The sequence below is a fragment of the Acanthopagrus latus genome, chromosome 5 (genome assembly GCF_904848185.1).
Source record: "Acanthopagrus latus isolate v.2019 chromosome 5, fAcaLat1.1, whole genome shotgun sequence".
Taxonomy (NCBI): domain Eukaryota; kingdom Metazoa; phylum Chordata; class Actinopteri; order Spariformes; family Sparidae; genus Acanthopagrus; species Acanthopagrus latus.
Genome location: NC_051043.1, coordinates 2174504 through 2191377, shown reverse-complemented (window position 1 = coordinate 2191377; position 16874 = coordinate 2174504). Strand labels below are relative to the sequence as shown.

At 39.9% G+C, this 16874-nt stretch overlaps 2 protein-coding genes and 1 long non-coding RNA gene across 8 annotated transcripts in view; 2 read left to right on the top strand and 1 right to left on the bottom strand.

Moving 5' to 3' along the window:
- The first annotated feature begins 1462 nt into the window (after nt 1–1462).
- b3galt8 (beta-1,3-galactosyltransferase 8) lies at nt 1463–5561 on the top strand. The gene has a single exon (XM_037098873.1). It carries the CDS (start codon nt 1798–1800, stop codon nt 2755–2757), a length of 960 nt encoding a protein of 319 aa, XP_036954768.1. The 5' UTR covers nt 1463–1797; the 3' UTR covers nt 2758–5561.
- A 1518-nt stretch (nt 5562–7079) lies between these two features.
- Nucleotides 7080–9413, bottom strand: LOC119020140. The gene is made up of 3 exons (XR_005075237.1): nt 9273–9413; nt 8820–9140; nt 7080–7609 (listed from the first exon to the last, which is right to left on the bottom strand). It is a non-coding gene; the product is annotated as an uncharacterized LOC119020140 (long non-coding RNA).
- zgc:162952 (PKc_LIMK_like_unk domain-containing protein) overlaps nt 9382–16874 on the top strand; it is a 36389-nt gene continuing 28896 nt past the window's right edge. For 3 of the 6 annotated variants that reach the window (XM_037099275.1, XM_037099274.1, XM_037099277.1), the window contains exon 1: nt 9382–9545. Coding sequence is in view for 1 of the 6 variants with exons in the window: in XM_037099276.1 (XP_036955171.1) it covers nt 12275–12305 (31 nt within the window). In the remaining 5 variants the exon portion in view is untranslated. Of the gene's footprint in view, nt 9546–12260; nt 12306–16874 lie in introns of those variants that run through there. The other 3 variants (XM_037099279.1, XM_037099278.1, XM_037099276.1) reach the window with 3 other exon arrangements.

Below are 16874 nucleotides of genomic sequence, written 5' to 3'. Positions count from 1 at the left end.
CATTGTTTGTTGAAAGTGAAATATGTTAACCATATGTTACCTTATTTTGCATTAAATCGTACTCACTCATAGATATCAGCCACCTAAATACGTACAATTTTTTATTTATTTATTTATACCCTGAGAAAACAGAAATGTATAAAAATGCCCTACCTGGCAACCTGGGTCTGTCCCTTCATATGGATCGACGCCAAAAGTTAATGGTATCCATACTGGACGGAAAAGCCATCCTCCATCCATGTTTCCAGGAAGTCTGTCCAGAGCAACCAACAGGTGAAAAAATAACCTCCTTGACAAAGTAATTAGCCATAAATTAGTCACTGTAAACAAAAATACCTTTTTATTTAATCATTACTCCTTTGTGCCACCCAAAAACTTACCTATTAACTTACATTTTTTCTGCCCCCTAAAGCAGGTAAGCCACTGTTCGTTAATACACTGAATATGTGTATATTCTCACTCAGATTTGGATGTTTTAATGGGAAATTTCTCCTCACTAACGTAGGCAGGAGAAACTAATTGATACATTAAAACATATATAATCATTTCAAAATAGATTTTAGATAGAAAAAAAAATATATACATATTTATCATCATCATCATCATTATAAATGTTATTTAATGCAGGCATCTGATGTTCTGCCTCACCCCCCTAGTGGCAAAGAGGCCCCTGTGCCTGCATGTCTCTGTTCAGATCCAGCCCAGCTTGAACCACTTTGTGAACAGAGTACCGGTGGAAGTAAGCTGAAGGATTTGAAAATGGAGATGAGTGCAGTGGCAATGACCCCGATGTGTTGGAAATGTTGGAAACACAGTATAATACAGGCTGTGATTGATAATGTCTAAGTTTACAGTGTAGTGTGGTCGTACAAATCAGCACATAACCTTGTACGGGTTTCTATGGTAGCGTACTTAAATGTAGGTACAGCAGAACAAGGGAGTAACAATTGGTCATTTGCAAGGAATGAAAAAAAAAAAAATTAACTGCAAGCATTTAAGCTGCTTGGTACCTATGGGATATTTCAGAGGAAAGGACTAACAAAAGAAAAGAGTTTTTTGTTAGTAGGCCTACTGGGGGCCCATGGGATACAGTGGTGGTAAACAGAGCTGTACATTTAATAGGCTTCCAGTAATAACCAGTGAGAATTATATTTGCGTAACAAAACAGACCGTAAATTTAGAGGAACTGCCAGGTAAATGTCAGGATATTACACTTAAATTGCAGGTTGTATTTATTGTGTGCATTTATTATTTACATATTCACAATACGACACTTGTAGAGCAACACAAAAACAATTAAAATGGCTTTAACTGAAGGCCACACAATAAAGCTGATGTTTACACATTCAGAACCAATTATATGAGATAACTATTACTATTATTATCATCATCATCATTAGTAGTAGTAGTAGTATTTCTTACTGTGTTATTTAAATTGACCGCAGACTGAATCTTGGGAAAAAATACTAATTAGCCTAATATCTAATGATTGTTGCGCCCGAGAATAACAATAATAATAATTACTATGCAGTGTTAAGTCCCACCTTCTGTCATAAATGTGTAAAGTCCACCAATCACGACGAGGCTCTGACAGTCTCTTGATGCAGACCTGCCTCTCTTTGGTTGGGCTCAGTCGATACCGTAGCACTCGCCGTCTTTGGCAGCTATCCATTTCCTGGTTTTTCCTGCTGGGAGTGGCCACCGGCCTCCGGACAGGAATGCTGTGTGACTTCCTTGTTTTTACTCTTTCATGTCGGAGCTAGACCGGGACGACAGAGTGAACAGGACACTGACGCAATGAGGATAACTTATTCGTGGAGGTTAGTGAAGTTACTCGCGGTTTCAGCTGTGTTCGTCCTGTCTGCTCAGATTTTAAGCGTATCACTGGGTAAACACCCGTCAAAGCCGAGCCCCCTGTCCGCCGAGGAGTACAGGCTCATATCCCCTGAGACATACCAGTATATTCTCAACCAGCCTGCCGTATGCAAGGACAGTAAACCTTTCCTGGTTTTTATGGTCCCAGTTGCTCCTCTGGAAGCAGCAGCAAGAGAGGCTGTCAGGAAAACCTGGGGTGCTCCAAGTCAGGACAGCCTCACTCTGTTCTTCGTGGGGCTTCCTGAGGGGGGCCAGGTGTCAAGCATCCAGGACGCGCTGGAGGAAGAGAGTAGGAAACATGCAGACATCATCCAGATGAACTTCCAGGACAGTTACAAGAACCTGACTATCAAGACCATGATGATGATGAACTGGCTGGCAGTCCACTGTCCAAATGCCTCCTACGCCATGAAGGTGGACTCTGACATCTTTGTGAATGTCTTCTACCTCATCAGACGCCTGAGGAGCTCCCCCAGGCAGGGCTTCATCACAGGGTCCGTGATAGCTGATGGCAGACCGAGGAGGGAAGCTAACAGCAAGTGGCACGTGTCAGAGGAGTTGTATCCCGAGGAGAGCTTCCCTCGGTATGTGTCTGGAGCTGGCTATGTCTTCTCTGCAGACCTGGCCTCCAGGATCTCCTGGGCATCCAGGTTTGTCCAGGTAATCCCCCTGGAGGATGTCTACATAGGGCTGTGTCTGCGTGTGCTGGGTGTGGAGCCTGTGTATTCCCGCAGCCTGCTGACTCTCAGGAACCTGTTTGAAATCAGAAAGCTGAAGTACGACAGGTGCACTTTTGCCAAACTGGTCATTGTTAACGGCTTCAATCCATCAGAGCTGTTGCACAGTTGGCAAGACTTCTCTAAAGGCTATAGGAGCTGCTGACAGCAAACATTACTAAGCACGAGAGCTTGAAACAAAGTTTCACATAATGAAATAAACAATTTGCGTGCAGGAAAGAAAGCCATGTGACACACAGCCATGGGGGTGTTCAGGTTGAAGGGGTTGGGGATGCAACTTTTAGTTGAATAGTACTATTAATCTAGTTATACATAAACATAAACAGTTATGGAAAGAAAGTATTGTCTGTTAATTATCAGGAAACTTGAACTCAATCAATTTGTCAAACAGCAAAAAAATAATTGACAACAGTTTTGATTATCAATCAGTCCTTTAAGGCACTGGCTTCTAACTGGTCCAGGCCACCTACTGAGCTAATGAGACCGGACATAGACATTTTGACATGTAATGATAACAAAAGCACAGGTGGAGTTACTAAAATAAACAGTGGCTGAATCCCATTTTGCTTATTCAACACATTTCTGCTACACCGATAAGATTTCCCTTTCTCTTATTTCTCAAATTTTCCTCTATGAAGATCTAAAGACATTCAAATGAATCAGCCAAGGTTACATTACTCTCTACACATAAAGGTGTGTACCTATAAATGCCCATATAAACAAACTGTCTGTCACCTGTGGGCAAAAGTCAGATGCAGGTTAAAACAGCTATAGACACTCAGACTTATGCAACCTGTCACATGTGAGAAGGCACAGTCTTATTTTTAGGGTCACAACCCTAAAGGTTGGGAACCAAGTCAGACCTCAGGCAATAATGCAGGAAATGTGTCGGTACCAGCTTCTAAGATGTGAGACTGTAACTTTAATTTAATCATAAACTTAATATATTTGAGGTTTGGACAGTTGGTTGGATGAAAAATGCAGTTAGTAAACAACCATGATCAGGCTCTAGGAAATAGACAATAATCACTCATTTAAATAGACTAAATGATTAGTTCAGAGAAACCATTGACACATTAAATGAAAGACTGCAATTAATTTTGGATTATTTTCTTGATTACATAATGCATTTCAGAGAAATGCCCACCACAATTTCATAGTTGACTCTATTTAATATAATTTCTTTATTGATATATTTTGAAAATAACATCTGAACACACATACCTCAATACCCACAGCCTGACATTCTCCATGTGTTTACAAGTAGACATGACATGAAGTGTCTTGTTTTATCTCACCAACACTCCAAACCCTAAAATATTCAGATTATGGTCTCCAGAAAGCAAAGATATCCTCATAATTGAGAAGCTGAAAACGAAATAATATTTGGTTATCAAAAGAATTGCTGATTTATTTCCTGTTCATTTTCATTTTTAAGGGACTGTCAGGGAATTTAACAACTCGGTCACTTTTAGATGGTAAAGAAAGATTGCTCTTAAGTAATTAGTGGATCAATCGATGAAAACTTCAATCAGTTGAATTTTCAATTTTTTACAGGATTAAAAACAAAATATGCTGAAACCTGTTTTCAAATATGCGAATTTGCTGCTTTATCCTCTTTGATATCATTGTGAATTGAATATCTTTGTGTTTTAGGTTTTGGTTGGATAGAAAAAGTGATGGGATATTTAACCAATTGCCAATTTTGCCACATTTTATAGACAAATCAGTTGATCAAAAATCTATAAAATGTTAGAAAACAGTAAATAATTACCATCACAGTTTTACCGGAGTCCAAAGTGAAGTCTTCACTTTGCTTGCTTAATCTGATCAACAGTCCAAAACCCAAAGATGATCAGGTTACAGTAACATCAGAGATGTTTGACCTGTGTGGTCTGTGGAACTATATTTTTCTACATGACGCAAAAATGCAGCAAATCATCATCAACAAGAAGCTGAGTGTTTGGCACTTTATGCTTGATAATGGACTCAAGCCATTGATCAATAAAACAGTTGTAGATTATTAAACAGTAGATTATTTGTCTGTTGTTATTTGATCAAACAGCTGTAACAGATAATTAAAATAACTCTTAGCTGCAGCCTTAAAAGTATGTATGTTGCGACTTCTGTCACATGCAGTTTGCATTTCAGTCTTACCAGAGAGGAAGCAACTCTCCCTGAAGTCAGTGACTGACCAGACATTTACTGCGGCACTCACAGTGCTTTAACTTCTTTATCCTGAGTGCCGAAAAAGTTATGTCAATTTAACTACTGTAGGTCCTTCCTACAGGTGACTACATGACATGCTGTATTCTCAGAATATGCAGTTTACACCAAAGACTATTTGGAAATACATCAGTTTTACTGCCATTGTACTTGTTCGTTGGTAAGTGCCTGATATGTTTGCTGTCCACATGTGCAGTCTAGTACATGAAGCCAGCAAACATAGTGTTTATAAAACAACATAAAAGATCAGCTCCCTACATTGCACTACTACAGCATAATACAAAGAGCTTCACATAATAAAGACATTACAGAATAACCTGCAGCATATATATCGGATTAGTGTGCCTATTTATTCATAGTGTGCCCATGTATATACAGTATGTATCGTATGACAGTGTGCCTATGTATGTACAGTATGTATTGTATGACAATGTGCCTATGTATGTACACTATGTATCATATGACAGTGTGCATATGTTTGTACAATATGTATTTTATGACACTGTGCCTATGTATGTACAGCATGTATCTAATGACAGTGTGCCTGTGTATGTGTGTTGTAGCTGCACATGACAACCAGGTGGTGACAGTAATGTGCCAGCAGATGACATGGAAGTTACACTTGATTTTGCAGATGGATATTGCTGTTCATTCAGTGCCTAATGTGGACGTATACTCCACTACTACTAAATGATAAATATAAAGAATTTTGCTCTCAGAATATTTAATTGTGTTTTTTATTCTTTCACCCTTCCTCATAGATTTGAAGTATACCCCACCAATGGTTACTGAAGCCTCAGTGTTTTTCATATTTAAACATGTATCAGTCCTATACTGAATCAAACACAGTATGTCTTAGTGAGTTATTTTTGTAAATCAGAGCATTCTGTTTAAAGCAAACTTTGGCAAAAGTCAGCAAGACTTTCCAATATGTGGTACAGATCAAATCGGATCAAAAATGGTAAGACCAAAGTCAAAAGCATGTGTATACTCAAGCAGCAGGACTTTCAGAAGCATACATACTTGACGTCTCACACATCACTGCACTGCTGTATTGGAGAAGTCACCCACTGCCCCACCTTTGTGTACTTAAGGCAACATAATGTGATTTATGATGATGATGTGATATGATTTAAAGTAGAATAATGTGAAAAAAGTATGCCTAAGCACCTAAAGCACACTAAACACCTTATTCCATAACTATACATGAATACATATCAAATCATTAGAGCATATCAAAGAAAAAATAGTCAGATCTGCTCATAAATATGTTTAAAACAAAATAATATTTGACATAATTTAAGTTACCTTCATAAACCTGCCAATCACATCTGCCAGCACGAGCCATCAGTTAGCTCCTTCTCTGTGCCTGCGGTGTGTAGCTACACCGCCGCTGTCATTGAGTCTGCAACTTCACTTTTATCTCTTAAAGGAATAAATTCAAAACATGATTCCAAGTAACACATATTTCAACATAAGTACATAATTCTAGAGCAGCAATGAAGAACAGTGATGTTTACCTCAAAAAGTCCATATAATGAGCTTATTCCTCTCTGGAAACTGTTGCATGTAACTTTGTTATTTTATTAATTATTCGTGAAAATTTGGCAGCTCTCTTTAATACACAACACGTTCAATATGACTGTGTCATGACATCAGCAGTTCCAAGTTCCTCAGCATCATTGCCTTATTAAATCATGTCTCACAGCATATAGACAGCTTTCATTAAAGCTTGTCATGTCATGTCATGTCATTGACCGTAGCCGCTTATCCCTTTCCATGGGGTCGTGGGGTGTTGCTGCTGGAGCCAATCCCAGCCTTGTCTCAGGGCGAGGGCAGGATACTCCCTGGACAAGTCGCCAGCTCATCGCAGGGCCCTCACTGATGAGCAATGTGGGGTTCAGCATCTCGCTCAAGGACACTGCAGCTCAGCCCTGCTGGGAACCGAGACTTGAACCAGGGACCTGCTCTACCCGCCCCTCATTAAAGCTTGTTCCTTTTTTAAATATATAACTACCACTTTTCGGGACAAACAGGACAGGACTTGGGATTTTTAGGACATCTGGTGAACAGTGCTCTCCCTATTAATATTGGACGCACCTGATGTCAGCTATATTGATCAATTCCATCGCCCATTTTGATTTGTCTACAAAATATTGGAAAGCGATGAAATATCCCATCACTGCATAGCCCACATATAGCAAGAAATGGTTAAAAGTAAAACCTAATATACAAAGTTGATCAAGGTAAATTAATTGGTCAATTTATTGCTTTGGGGCAAGACATCACAGGTGAATATGGTAAAAACTTTAATATGTCACCTAGAAACTTTCTCAACTGATTGTTTACGTTATGACAGTTTTTTGTATTACAGGTTTTTGTAAATGTTATGTTTAAATATGCAAATGGATTTGTATAGAAGAGATCTTGGAGTCTCCAACATGCATTTGGGTGAACTGTAGTTGAGATTTAATGAGCTTGCTTCAATAGTGGTTGTACGCAGAGTCTCTCCCATGTCAGCTGCTGAAGCTTTTAACTCTTCAGAGTAGTCACAGGTGTCTTGGTGGCCTCCCTCACTGGTCTCACTCTTGCACCATCACTCAGTTTTTGAGGACGGCCTGCAGATTTACATATGTGACATATTCCAGCATGGGCTGCTGGTGATTGGATGCTGGTCACCAGCATGGGATGCAGACGGGCTCCACTGGAGTCAGTCTGTTCAATTTCTCATTTGGGATTGTCTGTTTGTGATAAGTGTATGTTCAGTCGTCCTGCGGGGGAGGAAGAAGCAACACTGTTTGTTTTTTAACAGCTAACAGCTGACTGAGCTTACAGCAACCACAGCTAATAGCTGGCTGAGCTAACAGCAACAAGACCTAAAAGCTTACTGAGCTAACAGCAACCAGAGCTAAAATCTGACTGAGCTAACAGCTCACTGAGCTACCAGCGGAAGCACACAGTGGGACTGAGAGTTTTTGTTCACAGGAACATGAAGTGTGAAACAGTAACCTGCAGTTTAATGTGACAACACAGTTACACTAAATAAGTGTACTGAAGTAGAGTACTTTTTCTGAGTAGTTCACTTAGAGACACACACACACAAAAAGAGAGAAGCTGATCACATGCATACAACACACACACACACACAATATATATATATATATATATATATATATATATATATATATATATATATATATATATATATATATATATATATATTGCATGTGTATTGTACGCATGTGATCAGCTTCTCTCTTTTTCCCCGCAAAAAAGTAAAGAACAAATATGGGCTAAATAAAGTCATCTTGCATTAGAAACTGATTTCATCTGTGTTTTGGTTAGGGCACCAACAGCACTATATTTTGACACATTATGTTAAAGGGCAGAGGTTTAAAGGGCAGAGGCTCGCAGGCCGTCTGCTCGCTTTTAAATATTTGTGATTTCCCCCCGTCTTCTTTTGTTTCACTCAATTCACAACAATGACGGATTAAAGGTCATTAATTAGTTCAAGTCACCTCTGGACTTTAATTGCTCAAATGTGTTACAAAAATATGTCTGCTCATATTCAGAACATTCTGCGCATTCAAAACACATCCCACAAATCTGGATCTCAACCATGTCATTTGGGTTGACTGAAAACAGCACATTTTGATCCTAACTTAAAAACACAGATCAAACCTATTTAAGACCACGTTCAAGCCTCCAAATCATTCTGGAAAATGAAACTTTAGGTTTCAATGTCCAAATGCACACACAAGCCAAGACAGAAGAAATCATTTCACTATCACAAGTCAGCTTTACAATTAATTCATGAGCTAACAAGCCAAACAAATGTAAATATAAACATACAATGTCGGTTTACAATATACAACATTTGTTGGTGAACTTTAAAATGTCAGCTCTGGATACTCAGTCATGATACTCAGTCATACTGGAGTTCTCACAAGCAGCTTCCATTTTGTGATGGACATTGTGTACCTGGATGAGCCTGTGTTGTTGTGCTCCTCTTCCCATTTCACCATGTTGAGCTCTCTTCCACTCTGCACAGTGTCTGTATGTCTGTTATTTGTGTGCCCTCTGTTCCAGTCTATTCATTTCCAACACTTACTGGCTGAGTGAGTGGGAGTTTATGCTCTGGGCCAGAGCTCTACATTGTGCAAATCACTCCCACCTCTACTGTGCTGTATCCAGATCCTTCTGATGAGCACACGCAGCTTTCAGAGGAGAGGCTGTTCTTCTCCCATAGTCATCACAAGGCACTGATTTAGACTCAGTGCTGTTTGTGTGCTGCCTGTCGACCTGGAGGTTCAGACGGTTTAATAACACATATTAATAGAGAGGAATTGATGAATACATAAAACATGTGCTGTCAACAAAAAACAAACATCACTATATAAAAATCTACATCAGTTCAACACTCACACCACCCACCCGCCTGCCTGCCTGCCTGCCCGCCCCTCAGCTCCGGCCTCCTCTGCTCGTGGGTGGAGTTCCATCAACCGCCGTATTGAGGCTGCTCGAGCGCAGCAGCTAGAGCCCGCGCGCACATCACTGAAGTGAAACGCGGGCCGGACGTGCGGAGAGCAGAGGGCTCGAAACCACCGCGACTTCCTGAACAACACACCGGAACGGAACTATGATGTATGATACCTCAGTGAGAATTTAACCCTCAACTCCTTCTGACCGAGCGACTGGACCGAGTGTGTGAGTACTGCACTGTGCTGTGTTATGTCGGGAGAAAGTTTCAGAACACACACCACCAGATGTCAGAGCCTTAACCCGGCTTTATTTGAAGTAGTTGAATTGAATGTAGGGGTACATGAGCGAACAATCTCCAGCGTGTTGATACTTTTATATAAAACAATGGCTGTATGAGCGAGCATGATGAACATTATCGAATTTTCAGTTTAAAAGCAGCTCATGTTACAGGAAGAACTCCAGGTAGGATACGATAAGCCTGCAAGAGTAAGATCACATTTTCTTTTCACTGTGTATTGACAGGACCCAAAAAGGCTGTTATCGTGACACCGTGCAGTGGTTCCAAACCTAGGGACCGGGGCCCCTAGAAGGGTCCCGAAATTTATCCAAGGAAAAACTAAAAAACAAACTTCACCCAGGGACAAGGAGAGGGCTGGGTGAGGTGGGAAAATATACAATCACGTTATCTCCATCATATTGATGATATTGATATTTATCAGGATATATAATTTGGTTACTTGGCCAGTTTGATATGGAAGCGAATCTGTTCCATAATTCAAATTAAAGTGGATTAACAGAAATGCTTTTTCATTTTCAGAATATAGCTGCATTTTTTGACTCATAAATAAAATGAGTAATAAATCATCCAAATTGCATTTTCATTTTGTTCTTCAAGACTGCTCATTTTGTAGCTTAATTAAAATGATAAAGAGAGTGGTGATTTCCCTCAAAACATGTACCTTTCTTTTTAGTCATGTGACAAAATGAGCAGGCTTGAAGAGGAAATTGAAAATGCAATTTGGATGATTTATTACTCATTTTATTTGTGAGTCAAATAATGCAGCGATGACCTTAAAATGAAAAAGCATTTCTGCTAATGCATTTTAATTTTCAAATTCGACATTTCAAATTGAATTGTGGAAACTGAATCTTAAATGTCAATTTCAAAAAATGCAGCTATATTCTGAAAATGAAAAAGCATTTCTGTTTATCCATTTTAATTTGAATTATGGAACAGATTCACTTCCATAGTCTGAAGAAACCAGATGGTTTAATCTTTTTTAACTTTAGAATAGTTTATTGACAAAACAAAACAGTAATGTAGACATTTAACTGTGCCAAAAATAATTATATGGCTAAGTACTAGTTTTACAGCTCTCAAATATTTTAGAGGAAGAAATCTGAATAAACAGTGCAACATTACATAATGTAAAGATTGAAGTGTCCAAACATACGCCGTAAGGAAACGATAATGTTAGCTCGCCTCATAACTTTACCAATGTAACAAAACAAAACAAAGCAGCTTTGGCAGGGCAGCAAACATCTCAAATGTTTATAAGACCCAGACAAAGTGGAGCACAATAGTCCTGGCATATTACAGGTACTATGCAGTATGCAGTGTTTCCTACACATTAATTCATTTGTTGCAATCCGTCACAATATTGTCTTTGGCAGCCACTTATTGATTTTTTATTTTTGGAGTTGTGCTTCCTGTTCTCACTCACTCAAGACAGCACATCCATCAGTGCATAGCATAGCATTAGCATGATATTACATACTATGACAGAGTTGATGGTGGTAATACCACCGAAGAAGAGGAGGAGCATTTAACACTGTTGGCTTGACTGGAACTTCCTCTCCAAAAAAGACAGCTGGCCTCATCATCCAGATCAAGCCACCAGGAAGAGCTCCAGTATTATAAGCCAGTTTTCGTAGTGGTCAAACTGTGTTATTACATCTTGACATGATGCGCTGTGGCCAAAAAAGACTTTTTCCTGTAAGCTAACATCTTGATAGAAATGTCTGTACAATAGTGGCCTCACACAAGTGTCATAGAAATGTTTAGAATTGCTTTTAATGTATAACTCTCTTTTTCTTCATATTTTTAGTGTGTTGTATTTATACTTATGCTTTTTAACCTGTAAAGTGTCTTTGTGTACCCTGAAAAGCACTATATAAAATGAAGGTATTATTAGTATTATTATTAGAAATGGTAATAAACTATTTAAATAATTATACCTTTAAATGTGGCATTAATACATTTGTTTAAAAATGTATTTATTACTCTATTAATAAATAGACTAAATCAGGGGTCACCAACCTTTATGAAACTGAGTCATACGCTACCAGATTGATACACTCTTCTGAAATAACAAATTTGCTTTGTTTGCCTTTAGTTATATATGATTATTAAGCTAGGGTTTGTAATGTTGTTCAGAAATACAATTTGTTATACTGGGTGAAATGGTCCTGCTGTCCTGAGAGTAGTCAATACATTATGTATTCAGAAAAAGGAACAAAAATAATCAGACCTCTGTGGCAGCTGCAGGACTGAGAAAAAGCTGACCAATCCGTGCTTGTCAGCCCGAATAGCACGGATTGGTCAGATGCTCGGATTGGTCAGATGCCTTCATGTCTCGTTCTGCCTGCGCCCCCCTCTGTCCCTCCCTCCTCTGCGCGTGCACACGTTACGTTTCACTGATGCCGGAAATATTCAGCACGGTCCTCTGCAGTTGCAGGAGAAGACATTCATTTGGTTACAATGGCAGAGAAAATGCAGCCAGCGTTACTTGTAACAGCTCACCCCGCTAAACAGGCAAGGAATAGAAAGCCTGAGGCAGAAATGGCTGCAACGAAATAGGCTCTGGATAAAGAAAGAAGTCAGACCCGAGTCAACGTCAGTGCGGCGTTTGAGTGGTGGAGAGAACTGGGGCATGTGAAGGGCCCAAACAGTGATGCAGAGGTTGATCTCTTTCTGTTGGACAGGTAATGATTTGTTTTGTTTCAGGGGGATTTGTTGTTTTCATGAAATATGTAAGTTTTGCCACCTTGGCTACGCTTGTAGCTCGTATTAGCCCAACGCTAACGTTAGCTTCTTTGTGTGTTGTTTTTAGCCATGAGAATGGCTAATGAGTCGGCCCAGTTTCCACTGGATACGGTTCGCTGCGTTGTGGCTCCGATCCGGTTTTGCTCCGCCTTCCGGCAGTCCCCACCAGCTGCGGTTTGAGTCCGCCATGGCGCAGTACGGTAGACAGCTGGCCTCACGACGTGTGCTTTACATGTGTTTTATTTTGAAAAGTAACTGGTTTGTTATTTCGGCGCTTTACTTCCTGTCTGCTCCGTGCTAAATTCAGCTGAATTGCCGCGTCGTGCTCCGGCATCTCCATCTCCCTGTAGTGGAGCAGATTAATGGCATATTTGAAGAGAATCGTTCAAATTGGTATATAAGCATTTGAAATTTGGCACAGATACTTTCTAAGGGGTTACTTTTTGGGAAAATGGCATTGGCCACCCAAAAATTTAACATGGCGACCATTTTTTCAAGATGGCCACTATTTCTGTCAAATGCTCATTATGTCAATCTTTCAAAGAGTGATGCAGGCATAACATTTTGTGAAAATATTCCCCTAAGAATGTTTTTTTGGAAAATCGTGCTTGTCCCTCAAAAATTCAAGATGACAACCATTTTTCAAGATGGCTGCCACTTCTCTTGAATCCTTACATCAATTTTTAAAATGGTGATGCCAACATCAAATTTGGTACAAATATTCTTCAAGGAACATCGTCATGGAAAAAGGTGTGTGCCACTCAAACATTCAAGATGGAGACCATTTTCAAGATGGCCACCATTTCTGTCAGAGCTCAGTTTAGTGTGTTAAGGAAGGTTTTGTTTAATAGAGTGAACATCATTACACAACCAGGGCACACTGGTGACATCACTGCTGTGGAACTCAACATGGTGTTCAATGTCAGCTGATCTAAATTTATTTACACTGTAGTTCTTGACTAGCAGTAATAATATAGCTAAGTTTAGTGTCCCAAATGCTGTCTACCAGCCCCTCATCAATTAGTTAGTAATAGATGTAGTTAGATAGCCGCACCTGAATTGATTGTGCCAGCGCATCAGAGCCAAGCCAAGGTTAAGCATGGCAAAACATGACTTGTTCATGTGTGCTTACCTGGAGGGTGTACAGATCACACGGGATGTAAATGATACTGGATGAATGATCGGGCTAGGTGTACATGACCTGAACATAGTTGTATCCCATGCCTGAATGTGTACTATGTCTATGATTGAGGTGCCTGGCAAACCTGGGACATTTTCCCTGAGGCCTCTCTCATCTTCAGCAAACTATCAAAACCCTTCTGTTCTGACTGATAGTGACCTGGAGATCCTTGAGAAGTTTGTGGTCCTGCTGTATGATCAATCAAGCACAGCTGTTAGTGTAGATGAGGCTAGACTTGACATGTTTGCCTGAAAGCAGAGGTTATATGAAGCCATTCCTCCAACCAGAGCAGCTCTGCTTCAACAGAACACTAAACATGCTGCATATCAGGCAGGCTGCATATGGGGTCAAGCAACCTAGTGTCTAAAAGTGTGGCAGTTAGAGTATTTTTGCTAACATGCATGTGTGCGTCAGTGTACATACTACCTAAATGACGGCCATCTTGGAAAAGGTCTCCATCTTGAATTTTTTATTGGCCATCTAATTTTTCCAAAAAGTGGCCTTAACAGAGTATTTGTGACTTGTTTTTTGCATCTCTATTTGGAAAAAAGTGGAGATAAACACAGGACAGGAATGATAGCCATCTTGAAAAATGGTTTCCATCCTGAATTTTTACTGGCCACTTCCTTTTTCTAACAGTGGCCCTTCCTCTCTGTGGACTGCACCTTGCCGTGGTGGAGAGGCTTGTGTACTCCAGTGAACCTGAGAGCTATGCCGGCGGGGATTTTATATCCCTCCCAAGTTTAACTAAGCTGGACAGGTCAAAGGAGAGGAGGCAGACAAAGCAGACATTATGACTATTTGAAAGAAATGGTGGCCATCTTGAAAATGGTCACCATCCTGAATTTTTGAGGGACAAGCATCTTTTTCCATTAACACGTCCCTTAGAGAGTATTTGTATCAAATCTTATGCTTGGATTACTGTTTGAATATGGAAGAAAATGGAGGAAACGGTAAAAACAGGCTTTTGTCACGAAAGTGTCCGCAAGCAGCAATTTGGTTGTTGAGGAAAAGGAAGTTGTGTGAGGGATGCCGGCGGTGATACAGAGATGTCTTTTTTTTTTTTGAGAGTTGAGAGATTTCTGACATATAGCATGTTTGGAGTGTATAGTTAGTATATTATATAGTGTTCAGTATAGTGTGTTTAGTGTGTAGTGTAGTCATTTTTTGTGTTGTGAGTCAAGACAAGGAGGAGACTGCTGAATGTGGAACAGGCAGGAATGAGCTGAGGAGCCCTGAGCTTGAGCTTGTAGTACTCGGTGTCAGGGTGGGTTAGACTATGGACTAAACTTACACCGGAATATCCCTTTAACTGTTCGATTTTCTGAATATAATGTGTAAATTGCATGGATATAGCAGGATTTTAAAAAAAAAATCAAACCTGTATTAAAATAACATGCACTGTAACTTTGAAATATAGCATGCAAAATGGCAGATTTTTATTTTGTAAACAGATGCATTAAGATAATTAACACAAGTTTTAATGCGACAACTTCTGCTAGTTGCAAAGAGCATGCTTTCACAACAGTCCACAGTTCACCCGAAAGTAAATAGTGTAAATAAAGCACACAGAATACTTTTTCTCAGTTGGTTTAACATATTCATGACCTTGTATTAGTTAACGATGATGACTATTCCAGTGTTTCCCACAGTATTTTCTGAGACTGTGTACTGTGTCGGACACAGGACACCTGGAGAGCGTGGGTCAGGATTGCAATTGCCATTTTCAAGGCCTCACATGCAAAAAAATCATTATTAGCGACACATCTACAAAAATATGCCTGCATTTCAAAATGATGAGCATTTATATTTAATATGAGCTCATTCATGTGTAGGGATGATACACTGAACTCACGATTCGATACGGTTCACGATTTTTTTGTTCACGATACGATTTTCTCACAATTTTTTTCTTTATCAATATGTGCTACAGACATATTATGACCAAATAAAATCATCTTTTATTCGTTGGAAAAAAATCTTAGAGATGAGTGATATGACTTTGCGTTGCTCTAGATGTTCACCCGTCGGTTGTGAAAGACACAGTATCAGCCCTCCACAGAACCTCAACCACATGAGCTCTTACCTCCTGGTAGAGTTTTGGCACGATCACCTGGCTGAAGTGCTGTCATGACAGGATGCAGTATCTTGGCTCCAGCATGTTCATCAACAGCCGAAAGCCCTTGTTTTCAACGACAGAAAATGGCCTCAAAGCTTTTCCAATAAAATAACCAATTGCCCTGGTAATTTCTTGCACTCTTGCGTTGTTATGGGGGAGAGGAGATGCAAAGCCTCTCATCAGGGTGGTTTGCCCCTTCGGCAATTTTCGCTCAGGAGGTGGCGTATCGTTACTTTGCTTCTCACTGTGGTGGCGGCTAATATGCTGCTGCATGTTGCTGTAGTTGCCGGTATATGTTAGCAGTCTCTTGCAATATCTACATGCTGTTTTGGTTTTGTCTGTCCATTTCTCACCGGTTGTATTTGTGTATATGGGGAATCCAAAATGCCGCCACACAGGTGATTTAAAACCGCATGGTGCATCCTCTATTTTAAAGTTGTTGCCTGCCGTCGTCATGTCTTCCCTTGTTCTGTGCCCTGTACCTATGTAGTGACGTAAGTCACGTGACTTGACGTCTGACGTTGAACAAATGAATCACCAACCAGTGACTTTTTTTTTAAGATAACATAACCTATTTCTCAAAAAAATGAAAAATAAAAAAGATAAATAAAAAGAACGCACCCTACTTCTCTCGCATTCTCTCAACCAGCGTGAATTGTCACGCATTTGTACCAATTTTTAATCATGTCACGATGCATCCTTACATCCCTATTCATGTGTGATTGCGCCCTCCTAGAACTCTCATTCCCCATACTGGCTTGATTTCATTTTTTAAAATTTGCAGGTGGGGCGTTGGTAACAATTTATAGCAGGTCGGCTTGCGTGCGGAATGTAATCTCTGCTACTGTCGGAAAATGGGTCGGATCCTCTAGCTAATTATCATGCTAAAGATCCAACATGCTAGTTAACGTCAAGGACTGCGGTGGAAGACAACGGTAAAATATTTCCTTTCTCTAACACTGGATTTATTTATGCCGACAGTTTTACATGAAATTTTTTTGTGAATATACAATAACAAACTAGATGTTTCTGATACTCTTTAACTCACCGTAACAGTCAGTCATAGACGACATTTTTGTCATTTTCTAACTAATTCATGGCTGCTCCAGAGTGACACACAGACCCACCATCTGTCACTGTGTGTGTGTGTGTGTGCGCGAGTGGAGGAGCCTACGAGGGCGTGAAGCGCACTGCTCCAGGTTCAAAGAC